General features: G+C 50.8%; 1 protein-coding gene across 2 annotated transcripts in view; it reads right to left on the bottom strand.

Moving 5' to 3' along the window:
• The window catches only part of PLEKHH2 (pleckstrin homology, MyTH4 and FERM domain containing H2), an 812,518-nt gene that overhangs the window by 99,566 nt on the left and 696,663 nt on the right, over positions 1-16,289 (bottom strand). For both annotated transcript variants that reach the window (XM_069233993.1, XM_069233994.1), the window contains 2 exons: positions 13,869-13,966; positions 12,921-13,062 (listed from right to left, as the gene is read on the bottom strand). In XM_069233993.1, the coding sequence (XP_069090094.1) occupies positions 12,921-13,062; positions 13,869-13,966 (240 nt within the window). The remainder of the gene's footprint in view (positions 1-12,920; positions 13,063-13,868; positions 13,967-16,289) is intronic.

Below are 16,289 nucleotides of genomic sequence, written 5' to 3'. Positions count from 1 at the left end.
CAGCTAGGGAATTAACACCGGAAAATAGCACCGCAGTGGCCACAGGCCAACAGGGACATGGAATGCTTGACACACACACTTAACAAGGCCCTTTACATCAGAGCAAACAGAAGACCCTCAAACTAGCTTGGGCTATTTTTTGAGGGTATATGCCACACAGCATCACCCAGCGCTCAGCCTTGCCACTTATGTTTAAGAGGCCGGCATGCAAGAGCATTCCAGTAGGATTTAATTGCCACCCCACCACTATCGACATCACCACAACCCAACAGTGGTAAAAGAAAACAAATGAGTATGGAAATCAAACCCGAAAAGACTCACCAATAGGCTCTGGGAATCAGGTGCTCATAGGAGACCGTACCCTGGCTGAATGTTTTGAACACCATTTGAAAAGGGCCAAGGATGGTGGAGAGAGTCCAAGCACCCTATGAAAAAATCATACTGAGGAGGAGAAAAAGTGATTCATAAAGTCTCATGGTTCAAGAAAATACCGCCTGAGGATGATGGCAAAGAGGCACTAAGTGACTCTAAAAGCCCAATCATCTGAAGCAGTGTTCCTGGCACTCTGCCACCATCCAGAGTAAGCAGGTAGTTCTAGTGGACCAACAGATGCTGGAGTCAAGTCAGGAGCCTCAGCTGAGAAAGAAAAAAAAGAAATAGAAACCTCCAATGATGTTCTGGAGCCTAGGGTACAATCTAAGACCTAACCCAGACCTAGACAGATGCTAAGAAACTATGTCTGCACTATTCAACAAAGATGCCAAAAGACAATAAAAACGACATAACCAAAGTGGAGAACGATGTAGGGAGAAGGATTAAATAAAGGGGAGCATGGTCACTCAGGGCTCACTCCCAGATGCGATCTGTAGTCTCCTGTGTCCCTCAGTTGAGCTTCCTGTGTCACTGCGCCCCGCAACCTTACACACACGACTGTGCTACTTGGAAAGAGAGTACCACTGAGTAAAATATTCTCTTGAAGGATGACATTATTACCCGCAGCCACAAAGGATAATTAGGGACCCCTCACTCAGCACAGACACACTGCTTGCCAGCTTGTGTGTGCTGGTGGGGAGAAAATGACTAAGTCGACATGGCACTCCCCTCAGGGTGCCATGCCAACCTCACACTGCCTGTGGCATAGGTAAGTCACCCCTATAGCAGGCCTCACCGCCCTAAGGCAGGGTGCACTATACCACAGGTTAGGGCATAGGTGCATGAGCACTATGCCCCTACAGTGTCTAAGCAAAACCTTAGACATTGTAAGTGCAGGGTAGCCAAAAGAGTATATGGCCTGGGAGTCTGTCAAAAACGAACTCCACAGCTCCATAATGGCTACACTGAATACTGGGAAGTTTAGTATCACACTTCTCAGAATAATAAACCCACACTGATGCCAGTGTTGGATTTATTGAAAAATGCACACAGAGGTCATCTTAGAGATGCCCCCTGTATTTTACCCAATTGTTCAGTGCAGGACTGACTGGTCTCTGCCAGCCTGCTGCTGAGAGACGAGTTTCTGACCCCATGCGGTGAGAGCCTTTGTGCTCTCTGAGGACAGAAACAAAGCCTGCTCTGGGTGGAGGTGCTTCACACCTCCCCCCTGCAGGAACTGTAACACCTAGCAGTGAGCTTCAAAGGCTCAAGCTTCGTGTTACAATGCCCCAGGGCACTCCAGCTAGTGGAGATGCCCGCCCCCTGGACCCAGCCCCCACTTTTGGCGGCAAGTCCAGGAGAGATAATGAGAAAAACAAGGAGGAGTCACTGGCCAGTCAGGACAGCCCCTAAGGTGTCCTGAGCTGAGGTGACTCTGACTTTTAGAAATCCTCCATCTTGTAGAAGGAGGATTCCCCCAATAGGGATAGGAATGTGCCCCCCTCCCCTTGGGAGGAGGCACAAAGAGGGTGTACCCACCCTCAGGGCTAGTAGCCATTGGCTACTAACCCCCCAGACCTAAACACGCCCTTAAATTTAGTATTTAAGGGCTCCCCTGAACCTAAGAATTTAGATTCCTGCAACTACAAGAAGAAGAGGACTGCTGAGCTGAAAGACCCCTGCAGAAGAAGAAAAGAAGACACCAACTGCTTTGGCCCCAGACCTACCGGCCTGTCTCCTGCCTTCCAAAGAAACCTGCTCCAGCGACGCTTTCCCAAGGACCAGCGACCTCTGAATCCTCAGAGGACTGCCCTGCTTCAAGAAAGACAAGAAACTCCCGAGGACAGCGGCACTGCTCCAAAAAGACTGCAACTTTGTTACAGAGGAGCAGATTTAAAGACCCCTGCAATCCCCGCAAGAAGCGTGAGACTTGCAACACTGCACCCGGCGACCCCGACTCGACTGGTGGAGAACCAACACCTCTGGGAGGACCCTCCGGCAACTCTGAGACCGTGAGTAACCAAAGTTGTCCCCCCTGAGCCCCCACAGCGACGCCTGCAGAGGGAATCCCGAGGCTCCCCCTGACCGCGACTGCCTGACTCTAAAATCCCAACGGCTGGAAAAGACCCTGCACCCGCAGCCCCCAGCACCTGAAGGAACGGAACTTCAGTGCAGGAGTGACCCCCAGGAGGCCCTCTCCCTTGCCTAGGTGGTGGCTACCCCGAGGAGCCCCCCCCTTGCCTGCCTCCACCGCTGAAGAGACCCCTTGGTCTCCCATTGAAACCTACAGAGAACCCGACGCTTGTTTGCACACTGCACCCGGCCGCCCCCGCGCTGCTGAGGGTGTACTTTCTGTGTGGACTTGTGTCCCCCCCGGTGCCCTACAAAACCCCCCTGGTCTGCCCTCCGAAGACGCGGGTACTTACCTGCTGGCAGACTGGAACCGGGGCACCCCCTTCTCTCCATTGAAGCCTATGTGTTTTGGGCGCCTCTTTGACCTCTGCACCTGACCGGCCCTGAGCTGCTGGTGTGGTAACTTTGGGGTTGCTCTGAACCCCCAACGGTGGGCTACCTTGGACCCAAAACTGAACCCTGTAGGTAATTTACTTACCTGCTAAAACTAACAATACTTTACCTCCCCCAGGAACTGTGAAAATTGCACTGTGTCCACTTTTAAAACAGCTAAATGTGTTTTATGTAAAAAGTATATATGCTACTGTAATTATTCAAAGTTCCTAAAGTACTTACCTGCAATACCTTTCAAATGAAATATTACATGTAGAATTTGAACCTGTGGTTCTTAAAATAAACTAAGAAAATATATTTTTCTATAACAAAACCTATTGGTTGGATTTGTCTCTGAGTGTGTGTTCCTCATTTATTGCCTGTGTGTATGTACAACAAATGCTTAACACTACTCCTTTGATAAGCCTACTGCTCGACCACACTACCACAAAATAGAGCATTAGTATTATCTCTTTTTGCCACTATCTTACCTCTAAGGGGAACCCTTGGACTCTGTGCATGCTATTCCTTACTTTGAAATAGCACATACAGAGCCAACTTCCTACACACATCACCACACTTATCACCACACATTCCACCCCACACATCACCTACACCATCCCATGGCACCGCAAAGACACCCCAGGTTTTCGGAGGAGGAACTCAGGGTCATGGTGGAGGAAATCATCCGGGTAGAGCCACAGCTATTCGGAGCACAGCTGCAGCAGACGTCCATTGCAAGGAAGATGGAGCTATGGAGCAGAATAGTCGACAGGGTCAACGCAGTGGGACAGCACCCAAGAAATCGGGATGACATCAGGAAGAGGTGGAACGACCTACGGGGAAGGTGCGTTCCGTGGTATCCAGACACCGGATTGCAGTGCAGAAGGCTGGCGGTGGACCCCCACCTCCTCCCCCAGAATTTACGACATGGGAGGAGCAGGTCTTGGCGATCATGCATCCTGAGGGCCTCGGCGGAGTATCTGGAGGAATGGACTCTGGTAAGTCACATCTTCACTACTTCATCCCCCCCACCCCACCTGCATGCCAACACATACCCCCACCCTCAGCCTCACCCCCATCACTCCTACTCCTTGCAAATGTCCCACCATCACAACCCACCCATCCCAACACCAAGCCCTGCATGCGACCACAAAGCATGGACACCCATCACCAAAGCATGCCCACTGCACATACCCATACCCCCCCCCCAAACCACTGACACAAAAGCCCCCACACAGGAATGCAAGCACTGGGGGACACGGGCACCCACCCATTGCACACCATGCCACACACAGATGCAAAAATCATGCTTTTATACCCCTGCAGGACCCCTACGCAACGTCACCGCACAGGAGGGTCCACAAATGTCCACCCCCCCCCCAGAAGAGGCCCACAGAAATGACTGCAGCTCTGTCGACCTGGATCTAGATGACCAGCCCGGCCCATCGGGGACCTCGGGACAGTCGGTTCCCCTCACACAGCCACAGGCCACTGCAGACCTACCCCCCTCTGGAAACACCAGCACAGCACCCACCCAGCGGGCCCACACCTCTGTCTCCAGGACACGTCAAGCAGCAGTGTGTTCACCACTACAGGGCACCCAGGTTAACCCACCACCCCAACAACAACAGGGACCTGGGGGCAGTGGCAGTGGGCACACGGTCCAGGGGACAGAGGCCCAGGGAAACAGGGGAACTGGGAGGGCTGCTGTGACACAGGGTGGGGACAGGCCCAGGGAACCCAATCTCCATGAGGCCCTCTCCTCCATCATGGGAGCATACCACCACTCCCAGGAGACGATGGCTACGGTACTGGCCAAGTTTCAGGAGACCCAGTGCATGCAGGAGGAACAGTATTTGGGCTTCAGGTAGGAACTCAGAACCATCAGCTCCGCCCTGGGCACCATCGTAGGGGTGCTGAATCTGGTAGTGACCACTTTGAGGGACACTGTGGCACCTCAAAGGGCCCCTGACACTAGCATGGACCAAGAACTGCACACCACCTCCGCCGGCGCTAGTGGACAGGAGGCACCGGCACAGGACCAACAGGCCACCAGCACCCCACCCCCTGCAGAAGGAGAACCACCCCGCAAGCGGTCCCAGAGATCCAGGAAGAGGACAGAGTAAGATGCCAAGACCCCCGCCAAGAAAGGATACCACCCTGATAGTCATCCCACTGTCCCACTTTGTCACCCTGTCCATCCTTAAACTGCCCCAGCTCCACATCCCAGACCCATTTGGACAATGCACCTGTGAGACTAATAGACTGGACTCTGCCATGGACATTCCTCCACCATCACCCCTCACCAAGTTACAACCCCCCCCCCAATAATTAGCACCTTAATAAACACCCTTATTGCACAAAACAATCAGGGGTCTGTCTGTGAATGTGAATATATTTATCTGTAATTACAGTTCCAAAATGCTTATTTACATTGTGATGCCAACATACCAATGTCACACAGCTGTAGTCCATGGGGAAACAAAGCAGATGTCACACTGTGGGATCCACATCTCTGAAATCGTAAGGGAAAGTGACAACTCAGTTACCATACACTGGGTGAAAAGGACAGACAGTACAGAGGTAGTAGTGTTTAAGTACATGTAGTGGGCCGGTTTGTATTCTTACCTCTGTTCATTGAAAATATTGCAGTATCACTGTGTTCCTGTTGTCTATGTCGTCTTCTTCGTCTTCCTCCTCTTCACTCTCCACAGCTGCTAGAACACCACCATCTGGACCATCCTCCTGCAGAAAAGGCACCTGGCGACGCAAAGCCAGGTTGTGAAGCATACAGCAGGCCACGATGATCTGGCACACCTTCTTTGGTGAGTAGAATAGGGATCCACCTGTCATATGGAGGCACCTGAACCTGGCCTTCAGGAGGCTGAAGGTCCGCTCGATCACCCTCCTAGTTCGCCCATGGGCCTCATTGTAGCGTTCCTCTGCCCTTGTCCTGGGATTCCTCACTGGGGTCAGTAGCCATGACAGGTTGGGGTAACCAGAGTCACCAATTAGCCACACACGGTGCCTCTGGAGCTGACCCATCACATAAGGGATGCTGCTATTCCGCAGGATGTAGGCGTCATGCACTGAGCCAGGGAACATGGCATTCACATGGCAGATGTACTGGTCTGCCAAACATACCATCTGGACATTCATGGAATGATAACTCTTCCGGTTTCTGTACACCTGTTCACTCCTGTGGGGGGGGACCAAAGCCACATGGGTCCCATCAATGTCACCTATGATGTTGGGGATATGTCCAAGGGCATAGAAGTCACCTTTCACTGTAGCCAAATCCTCCACCTCAGGGAAAACGATGTAGCTCTGCATGTGTTTCAGCAGGGCAGACAACACTCTGGACAACACGTAGGAAAACATAGGATGGGACATCCCTGATGCTATGGCCACTGTTGTTTGATATGACCCACTTGCTAGGAAATGGAGTACTGACAGCACCTGCACTTGAGGGGGATTCCTGTGGGATGGCGGATAGGTGACATCAGGTCTGGCTCCAGCTGGGCACACAGTTCCAGAATTGTGGCACGGTCAAGCCTGTATGTCAGGATGAGATGTCTCTCCTCCACTGTCGACAGGTCCACCAGCGGTCTGTACACCGGAGGATGCCGCCATCTCCTCACATGTCCCAGCGGACGGTGCCTATGAAGGACAACAGCGAGCACAGAGTCAAACATCCCAGAGGTACGTAACCCCAGCTTTCCAAAAACACGGATCTTAACCCATCGTATGGCTTGTATGAGTGTGGATGCAAGGCCTAGGTATGTGTGACGCAGTACAAAAAGTAAGGCATGTGGGCCCCTGAAATGGCTGCTGCCTGACCTGTAAAGTGTGACAATGGGATGTGAGGTAACTGCGCTGGCGTTGCACACCGTGGCGGTAGGCGGTCATAGACCGCTGCGCAATGCTGCATTGGTTAACATTGGACCCTATGGGTCTCAGGAGCCAATGACGATGTGCGCCGGCGGTCGTGGTACGCACCGCCGCTGACGTGACCGCCATTGTCTCTCTGTTAATTCACTTGATACCTGATCTTCCACAGGAGAGGACCTACACTGCAAGTGCTGCTGTGACCTCGGTCTGGAAGGGACAATGGCTCATGCGACTGGGGAAAGGGCCTCTGCCTTCACATCGGAGGAGTTGGAGAAGCTTGTGGATGGGGTCCTCCCCCAGTACGCGCTACTCTACGGTCCTCCAGACAAACAGGTAAATACACTGGGAGCATGCTATATGGGCTATGCCTGTGTTGAGTGGGGTGGATGAAAGATGGGGGGGGGAGAGATTGAGGCATGCTTGAAACGACGGTGAGTGCATGTGCCACATGGCAAGGGTAGGGATGGGGGGCCACTCACATTGATGGTGCAGAAGGTAATTACTTTTCTTCTCCCCCTGTACATTTCATATAGGTCAGCGCCCACCAGAAGACGGATATATGGCGTGCCATCGCCAAAGACGTCCGGACCCTGGGGGTCCACCACAGACGGGGCACCCACTGCCGGAAGAGATGGGAGGACATTCGCCGCTGGAGCAGGAAGACGGCGGAGGCTCAGCTGGGGATGGCCTCCCAACGTGGGAGGGGTGCCCGTCAGACCTTGACCCCCCTGATGTTCCGGATCCTGGCGGTGGCCTACCCCGAGTTGGATGGGCACGTGAGGGCATCACAGCAGACACAAGGGGGTGAGTACACTCTCATTCTGCTAACTTTGCGCGCAGTGGAGGTGTCTGGGTGTGGGAGGAGGGCTGTGGGTATACCTGGGCCAGGGCGAGTTCCATAGGCTAGGCCCCTCCGTAAGGCATGGCCCTGTGCCCCCGCTCCCCACCTCTGTAGGGTGCCAAGTACAGCTATTCATGGCCCTGTGTCACCTATGTGTGCAGATGTCGTCCATAGCCTTGTAGGCCATGTCCCAGGGATTGCAAAGTGGACCCCAAATGCGCGGCGTAGTGCAGGGGGCTTCTGTGTCTGTGCTGTCCGCCAACGGTAGCGGGAATGCATGCACTCAACATGTCTTTCTTGTGTTTCCCCCCCCCCCTTTTTGTGGTCTTCCTGTTCATGTGTGCATTAGCATCATCAGGCGGAGGAGCAGTGGCACCGGAGCACGAGGGAGCTGCATCCCACATGGCCATGGAGGGCCACACTACCGACTCTGAAATCGCCAGTGGGACGGAGGGTGAGGGGAGCTCCACAGTGGGGACACGAGCGGACATTAGTGGATCGGACTCGTCCTCTGATGGGAGCTCCCTTGTGGTGGCGGCAACATCTCTGCCCCCCGCAACAACAGGTACAGCCGCCACCCCCCGCACCAGCACCCCCCTCCCAGCAGCCCCTCAGCGTTTGCCCCGTGCCCGCTCACCCAGGAAGGTGGGCATCTCCTTCGCCCCAGGCACCTCAGGCCCTGCCCCAGTCACCCCTGCTGCCCTCAGTGAGGAGGTCATTGACCTCCTCAGGTCGCTCACTGTTGGCAGTCTACCATTTTGAATGCCATCCAGGGTGTAGAAAGGGAAGTGCACCAAAGTAATGCATACCTGGAGGGCATTCATTATAGTCAGGTGGCCCTTCAGCGAGCCTTTCAGACTCTGGCCTCAGCACTGATGGCAGCCATTGTCCCTGTGTCAAGCCTCCCCCCTCCAACTTCCTACACCCAGACCCACTCCCCTGTACCTCTGCCTATCCCAAGCACACCATCAGACCAGCCTGCACACACCTCAACACCCAAGGGCAGCTCACGCAGACATAAGCACCACACATCCCACAGGCAGTCACACAAGCAACATCCACATACAGACATACCAACATCCACTGCCTCCACTGTGTCCCCCTCCACCACGTCTCCCTCCTCCCTGCCAGTCTTGTCTCCACTCACACCTGCATGCACAGCATCTTCAGCCACTACGTCCCTCAGCAGCACACACACCAGAACACCCCGCACACGTGCACTCACCACCAACACTGCCATTTACACGTCCCCTGTGTCCTCTCCCAGTGTGTCTGTGCCGCCCCCTCCCAAGATACACAAACGCAGGCAGCCACCCACCCAACAGCCATCCACCTCACAACAGCCTACAGCCCAGGCACCTGCACCCAAAGCCACCCCACTTACACCTCCCACAACCACAACCTCTTCCTCCACTCCCATACCCACTACACCTACCCGTCCCACTGCTCCCAAATTTTTTTTCCTGTCCAAACTTAACCTCTTTCCCTCAACTCCCCCACCCCGTCCATGTCATAGGCCCAGAGCTAGCACCTCAGCCACTACATCACCGGGCCCGGTGGTGCATGTCGTACATGGTCACTGGAGTGCACCGCCCACCAGGGCAGCCAGTCTGGTCCGGAGCCACAGCACAGCCAGCCCCCCTCCTCAGAAACATCCAAAAATTGCCAGTGCATGGCGGCAGAGGGTCAAGACACCAGGGACAAAAACCCCTACCAGGGCTCCCGACGGGAGTGTCGAGGCAGCTGGGACACCGGCCAAGGTGGGGAAGGGCCACAGGAGAGCAGGAAAGGCTGGGAAGGGCAGCACGCCCGACAACACCGCCATCAGCCCAGCTGGCCAGGAGGCCACCAAAAGCCCCATCCCAGCTGGCCAGGAGGCCACCAAAAGCCCCAGCACAGCTGCCCAGGAGGCCACCAAAAGCCCCAGCACAGCTGCCCAGGAGGGCCCCGGCACCCACAGGACAGGTGGGCAGGAGGGCCCCGCCAGGCCCAGTCCAGATGGCACATGAGCACCCTGGCATGGCCAGCACCACTGAACAGCACCGCATCTGAAGCACCGCTGAACAGGGCACTGCTATCTCAAGCACCGCTGAACAGGGGACCGCCATCTCAAGCACCGCTGAACAGGGCACGGCTATCTCAAGCACCGCTGAACAGGGGACCGCCATCTCAAGCACCGCTGAACAGGGCACGGCTATCTCAAGCACCGCTGAACAGGGGACCGCCATCTCAAGCACCGCTGAACAGGGCACTTCTATCTCCAGCACCGCTGAACAGGGGACCGCCATCTGAAGCACCGCTGAACAGGGCACGTCTATCTCAAGCACCGCTGAACAGGGGACCGCCATCTCAAGCACCGCTGAACAGGGCACGGCTATCTCAAGCACCGCTGAACAGGGCACGGCTATCTCAAGCACCTCTGAACAGGGGACCGCCATCTGAAGCACCGCTGAACAGGGGACCGCCATCTGAAGCACCGCTGAACAGGGGACCGCCATCTGAAGCACCGCTGAACAGGGGACCGCCATCTGAAGCACCGCTGAACAGGGGACCGCCATCTGAAGCACCGCTGAACAGGGCACGGCTATCTCAAGCACCACTGAACAGGGGACCGCCATCTGAAGCACCGCTGAACAGGGGACCGCCATCTGAAGCACCGCTGAACAGGAGACCGCCATCTGAAGCACCGCTGAACAGGGCACGGCTATCTCAAGCACCACTGAACAGGGGACCGCCATCTGAAGCACCGCTGAACAGGGCACGGCTATCTCAAGCACCGCTGAACAGGGGACCGCCATCTGAAGCACCGCTGAACATGGCACGGCTATCTCATGCACCGCTGAACAGGGCACGGCTATCTTAAGCACCGCTGAACAGGGGACCGCCATCTCACGCACCGCTGGCCCATGAGCGGCAGGGGCAGTGCTGCATCTGTGTTGGACAGGGCTGCATGATGCACTCTGGGCACCAGGCCCCCTCCAGAACCAGTGGAGACATGCATCCACTACCTCATTCCTGCACAGGAAGAAGCACTCTGGCCAACAGGCACCCTCCAGAACCAGTGGAGACATGCACCCACTACCTCATTCCTGCACAGGAAGAAGCACTCTGGCCAACAGGCACCCTCCAGAACCAGTGGAGACTGTTATCCACTTGAGAGACTGTGGCTTTGCACTCCCCAGGATGGAAGAGTGGGCAACCCACCCACTGTAGAGACTTGAGAGACTGTGGCTTTGCACTCCCCAGGATGGAACAGTGGGCAACCCACCCACTGTAGAGACTTGAGAGACTGTGGCTTTGCACTCCCCAGGATGGAAGAGTGGGCAACCCACCCACTGTAGAGACTTGAGAGACTGTGGCTTTGCACTCCCCAGGATGGGAGAGTGGGCAACCCACCCACTGTAGAGACTTGAGAGACTGTGGCTTTGCACTCCCCAGGATGGAAGAGTGGGCAACCCACCCACCCGGAAAACGTGGCGGATTGGACTGTTGTGATACTGTGGGCGGTACTTTGACTCCCGTCTGGCTGTTGGCAGTGACCGCCGCGCTGTTTGTTTATACCGCCGTGGCGGTCGGAGTGTTAAAGTGGCTGTCTTTGTTGGCGGTTTCCGCCACGGTCGTGATTCCATTTTTCTTCCCGCCGGCCTGTTGGCGGTTTTACCGCCGCTTTAGCACCGACCGCCAGGGTTGTAATGACCACCATAATCTTTTACGTAGAACAGGATAGAAAATGTTTCTCATAGCCACATCTACTTCCGCAAATGTTCAAAATAAATTACAGCATCAAGGATTGTAAAACTGGCTTATCATTACCACAGTGGACATTACTGGCAATTTCAGAAAGTAGTTGTGCAGCCTTGTAATCTATTTTATCTCAATGATGATCATCATGCTAAGATAGCAAACCGTGCTACAAAATTGCACTGTTTTTTTTTTGTCCCTTTTCTATGTCTTTCTTTTTCGCAGACCTTCCTGCTCCTGCAGTGGCAGTGAGGCTGGAAGAGTGGCTACCTCTACTGGATGCTATGCGTGTAGCGCTTTGAGAAGCAAGTTTTCTCCCAAACCGTGTACGTTCTTCTGGTTTTGAGACTTTGTTATGGAAAGGGGAAAGCTCGCCTTTCCTGCAGCACACCAGTCCGGTGGGGTGAGTTTACAACAATGTTTTGGAGAGTTGGGAACGAGTCTGCGTTAAAACCATTGGGACTCTCTTGAGTGTGGTCTTTATTTTTGTATACTTTTTTTTTTGTATTAATGTCTGCTGCTTTTTGTGTGGGAGATGAGCAGGAAGCCCACTTCTCCTCCTGTGAAGGCTATTTTTAATCATGTGTATTGTGCTGCATGGCTAAAGTATCAAAACATCTTTGCTTGTGCTGCCCACCAACTCACAATTCTTATTGTGATGCCACAAGTTCTTGTTAATAGCTGAAGCTATTTTACAATGCCAGGAATCTTATTGTCTTGCCACAGTTAAGATGCATAAGCAGTTCAATCGCCTCCCAAAATGCAACAACCCCATGTTGCCCTCCCGTCCCTGCCTTGGACACTATGCAGCACTCGGGTGGACTTTTAGTTTGATTTACTCCCTACAAATACCACATACATGCATATGCGAAAACTTGCTGGTTAATATGAGAGCTATACTGTGAAGGAATATAGTGCTATAGCGATTTGTAATTGGAGGAATTACAATTACCGCTCATTTCTATCATTACCGCGTGGCCTTAAATAAGTCCATTTGCATTATGCTTAGTGAAGGCTATTTGCTGAGCATTGCTGTAACTGTGAAAGGCACATCCTCATCCCTTCGCTCTTGACAGCTCTGGGACTGCACTTTGCCATCTTCTGTATTACAACACACGTGAAGCAATGGGCCAAACAATATTGGTAACTTCAATTAACACTCCCTGCATTATATTACCACCAGTTACTACACAATATATTGGTTTTCTCAATAAACAAGTCATAACACTTTTATGGAGTTTTAGTAACTTATATTGCACAACTACTTACCAAGCTAAATCTTATTTAAAATAAATAACATTAATCACATAAGCAATATCTAATGCATTTACGAATGCTTTTTCAACCTTACAATTCACCTATAATATTTATTTTGATAACTACTTAAAGTTGAGTCTTTTCTTGGACAATATGAACACCTCATTGGGTAGTATGCTTAGTTTGTAAAGCACTCTGGCACCCTAGGTCCACATCCACGCTCTACAAAACTGCAAGTAAATACATGCAATAAATAAATTTTAGGGTGAACATCCTGTGGTGTTAAGTGGTTAGGGGTGTTGTACGGTACCTGGGCTAAAAGAGCTGCCATTTCTAATGCCAAGTCCTTGTTCACCGGAAACAGCCCTTTCACTATTTGGTCATTTGTCTGATACATTAACAGCAACTTTTCCCTGTCTGTCTCTCCACGAGCTTGCATTGAGAAACAAAGCCTGCAATAAAGAAACAAACATGTTAAAAAAAGTATAGACAAATGGACATCAGCATTGTATTTTTAAAACTGAAATGGAAAGCAGCATTGTATTGACATTTTTAAGGACAGAAATCGTGCTGCTGTAAAGGGATAGTTTATGTGATTTTTGGGTCATTTACAAGGACATGTCAACACGATTTTAATGTGCCCGAGAGCTCAGGCTAGGAAGAAGGCGGCACATTCAGGATATTAGAAGTCCACTTATATATTAGGTGCGCATATGCTGATCTTCAGTCCCCAATTTACACCAAACCGGCCTGCAGTGTATCTTTGCCTTTGAAAATCAGATGCATAAGATGAATAAGATTAGAAAAAGATTAGAACAATAGGGGACCCCAGAGGGAATTCTTGAGACGATAACTTCAAATGTGTTTATTACTGTGAATATAAAAACACTGTAAAAAATCTGAACTTAATCTAAAGGAAGTATTCCCCGTGATCATCTACACAATAAGGGTAATTAATTTTACCCATATATAGGTTTGGAACATTAAAGTGGTTTGTTTTTCCCATTTTACCCACTAAACATAGCATTAAAATTGTTTGGAATTAGCAAATATATCAAATCCTTGATGCTTTTTAAACATATTTAGGCTTTGAAAATTGGTTGGCAGCTCAACAAATCTGTCTTGCTTTTTTAAAAATATTAAAAGGGTCTTGAATCTTGAAATTGTGGGCTATGGATAGCTTTTCTGTTCTAAACAAAACTATTTTGACAACATAGTGGAAATGTGTGTTTTGGTGCCTATATCGAGCGTTACATACCTGTTTTTATATGTAAGGCGCACAGTCTTTGTACCTTCACATTTACCAGGTTGCTGTTCTTTCGAAGCCTGCTCCCACTTCGAAATGATGTCACAAATCTAAAAAGGAAAAGATATTTTGGAAAATAAAGACTATCAGACGCTATATTTTAGACAAATTATGGAATAGCCAATAGCTCTAGTTTTAATATGTTGATACATCAAACAGGTTTTGTACATGCCTGCAGTTGAATATGTTACCACATTATAGCCAGACCAGATGCTTTGCACTTGCCACCACTTAACGATGACCTCTCAGTGCGGCAAACCCGCCATGTGAGCTACCATGCAGATGGGCGGAGGCGTATCTCTCTTCACCTGGCAGCGCCAAGGAGAGAGAATGAGGGAAGTCTGGGACTCTAAAAATCTGTGCACGGGGAGTGCTGGCGAAGCAACTCACCAAGCTTCAGGGGAGCAGCAAGAAGGGGCAATTGCGCATGCTCCTGGTTTTCTTCATTAATACAAGAGGTGGCGGGTGGAGACGGGTTGAAGTCATGCCAGGGGTGGTGCAATACCTAGACAGGAGCCAACTGATTTGCAAGCTGGAGAGCCAGGAAATATCACTCTCTTTAATACTTTCATAAGCAGCAATAGATTAGGTAGATGTATTAAAAATGTTTCGATTCTGGGGCTAGCAATAGCAAATCCTCAGCACAGCTCTGAGATCTACAGTGCCTGGAACGTTCTGTGCAGTATACAATTTTACACTGTTGGTGTGTGGTCTGTTTTCTTAAGCATTACTGTCAGGGAAGCATCATTAAGGTGTTTTTGATCCTCTGGCTACAACCCAGTGGTAAAATGTCAGACAATATAAGCTTCCCCTTACCCTTTGCACACTCCATAGGCACTGCAGTGGGTAGGAAGGAAGCAGAGAACAAAGGAGATTCATTTAATCGAGTTCCAGTTTATCACTGTTTTCATCTCAGCATAAAGTTGTCAAGAAGTACACCACTTGGACGCTATACCTTCTTAATTATCTGGTGGTTATTGGAGCGCATCTACCTGAAAGCTGTGCCAACCCTGCTTCTCGGTGGCATCCACAGACTTTGAATCACTTTGAGAGAGTTGCACCTTCTTGGTGGTTGCGTCTTCCCCACTTCTCGGTGCCCTCCTTAGGTCCTTATTATATGTTTAGGGTTACATTCTTATCCGTGTGCAAATTTTTGTTTGCACAATAATTAGAATTGTTGGGTGATAATTATCACTTCCTTTCCACACTTGGTAAATGCTTCACCCTGGGGTGATGGTATATGATTCCACGAGTGGAATTGCTCAAATGGTTTTGGAAAATGCATCTTCTTGGGAGAACAATTGAGCAGAGGGACATACAGGCTTCACTTCTCTGTCTTTACTTCTACTGAAGAGCCTGCTTGAAGAAGGAAGAGGAACACAAGGCAGAAAGGAGGAGAAAACAACAGGGGGAAAAGGGAAGGAAGTAGGAGCAAAGGACTGTGGGTTGGAACTTTAGTCAGTGGAGGAGAGGGAATGACAGCAGAAACAATATTATCATTTAAAACAATGAGGGAAGCGGTGTCCTAAAGAGTTGCATGTTGTTTGTATGCTTTGATGCACTCTGTGGCTTCCAACGACATGTAATCCCAGTGTCTGAAACCGTATATTGCGATGTCTGCCTACCTTTGATTGCATATATTGATGGATTTAATGGAATAACATAAACCCTAGGCAAGGCATCGGGATTGTATCACCTGTAAAACTGTATTCTTTTGAAATGCCAATAAAAAATATTAAAAAAAGTAATTTAAAACTAAAAAAGAGGGAAGATACACGAGGGTGAAGAAATCAAGGGATTGGCCCTACTGAGGAAGCAGAAGGAGACGGGGAGATGGTACGAAATAGTGAGGTCACCCTGTATACGAAGGAAGGGGAAATAGCGAGCGGGACAATGCGCGAGACAAGCGCAGGAGACGGGAGGGACAAGAAAACAAAAGAGGGGTGAAGCCAGGGGACATAGATCTCCCTCGGCCTACAGCAAACGGAAAATCAAACCTGGAGATTCACAAAACAAAAAGCATATTTGGTATAGAGTTTAGCGGAAGAGATTTGTGATTTTTTTTTTGTTTTTCATTAAGACTGCACAGGTCCTTTGCTGGATGGGCCCCACATGGGCTTGTGTCTTTGAAGCTGTTTTCTTCGAGATCTTCCTTTACCTAATGCTCACTAAGGAAAGTCTTATAGACAGCCCCGTTCTACAACACCTACGTAATAACACTCTATTAGTTGCTAATGGTCGTTCATCTGAAGGTACCAGTGGGGGGAAAAAATACAGATTGCTGATTACACATCAGTGGCTAAATCTTCCTCCCACACCCTGAAATGGCCCAGAAGAATCACGCTTCCGCGGTTGAATAAGCATATCCTCAAA

Source organism: Pleurodeles waltl, chromosome 5, assembly GCF_031143425.1.
Source record: "Pleurodeles waltl isolate 20211129_DDA chromosome 5, aPleWal1.hap1.20221129, whole genome shotgun sequence".
Lineage (NCBI taxonomy): Eukaryota > Metazoa > Chordata > Amphibia > Caudata > Salamandridae > Pleurodeles > Pleurodeles waltl.
Note: the sequence above shows the minus strand (reverse complement) of the source record. Positions and strands in the feature narration are given on the sequence as shown.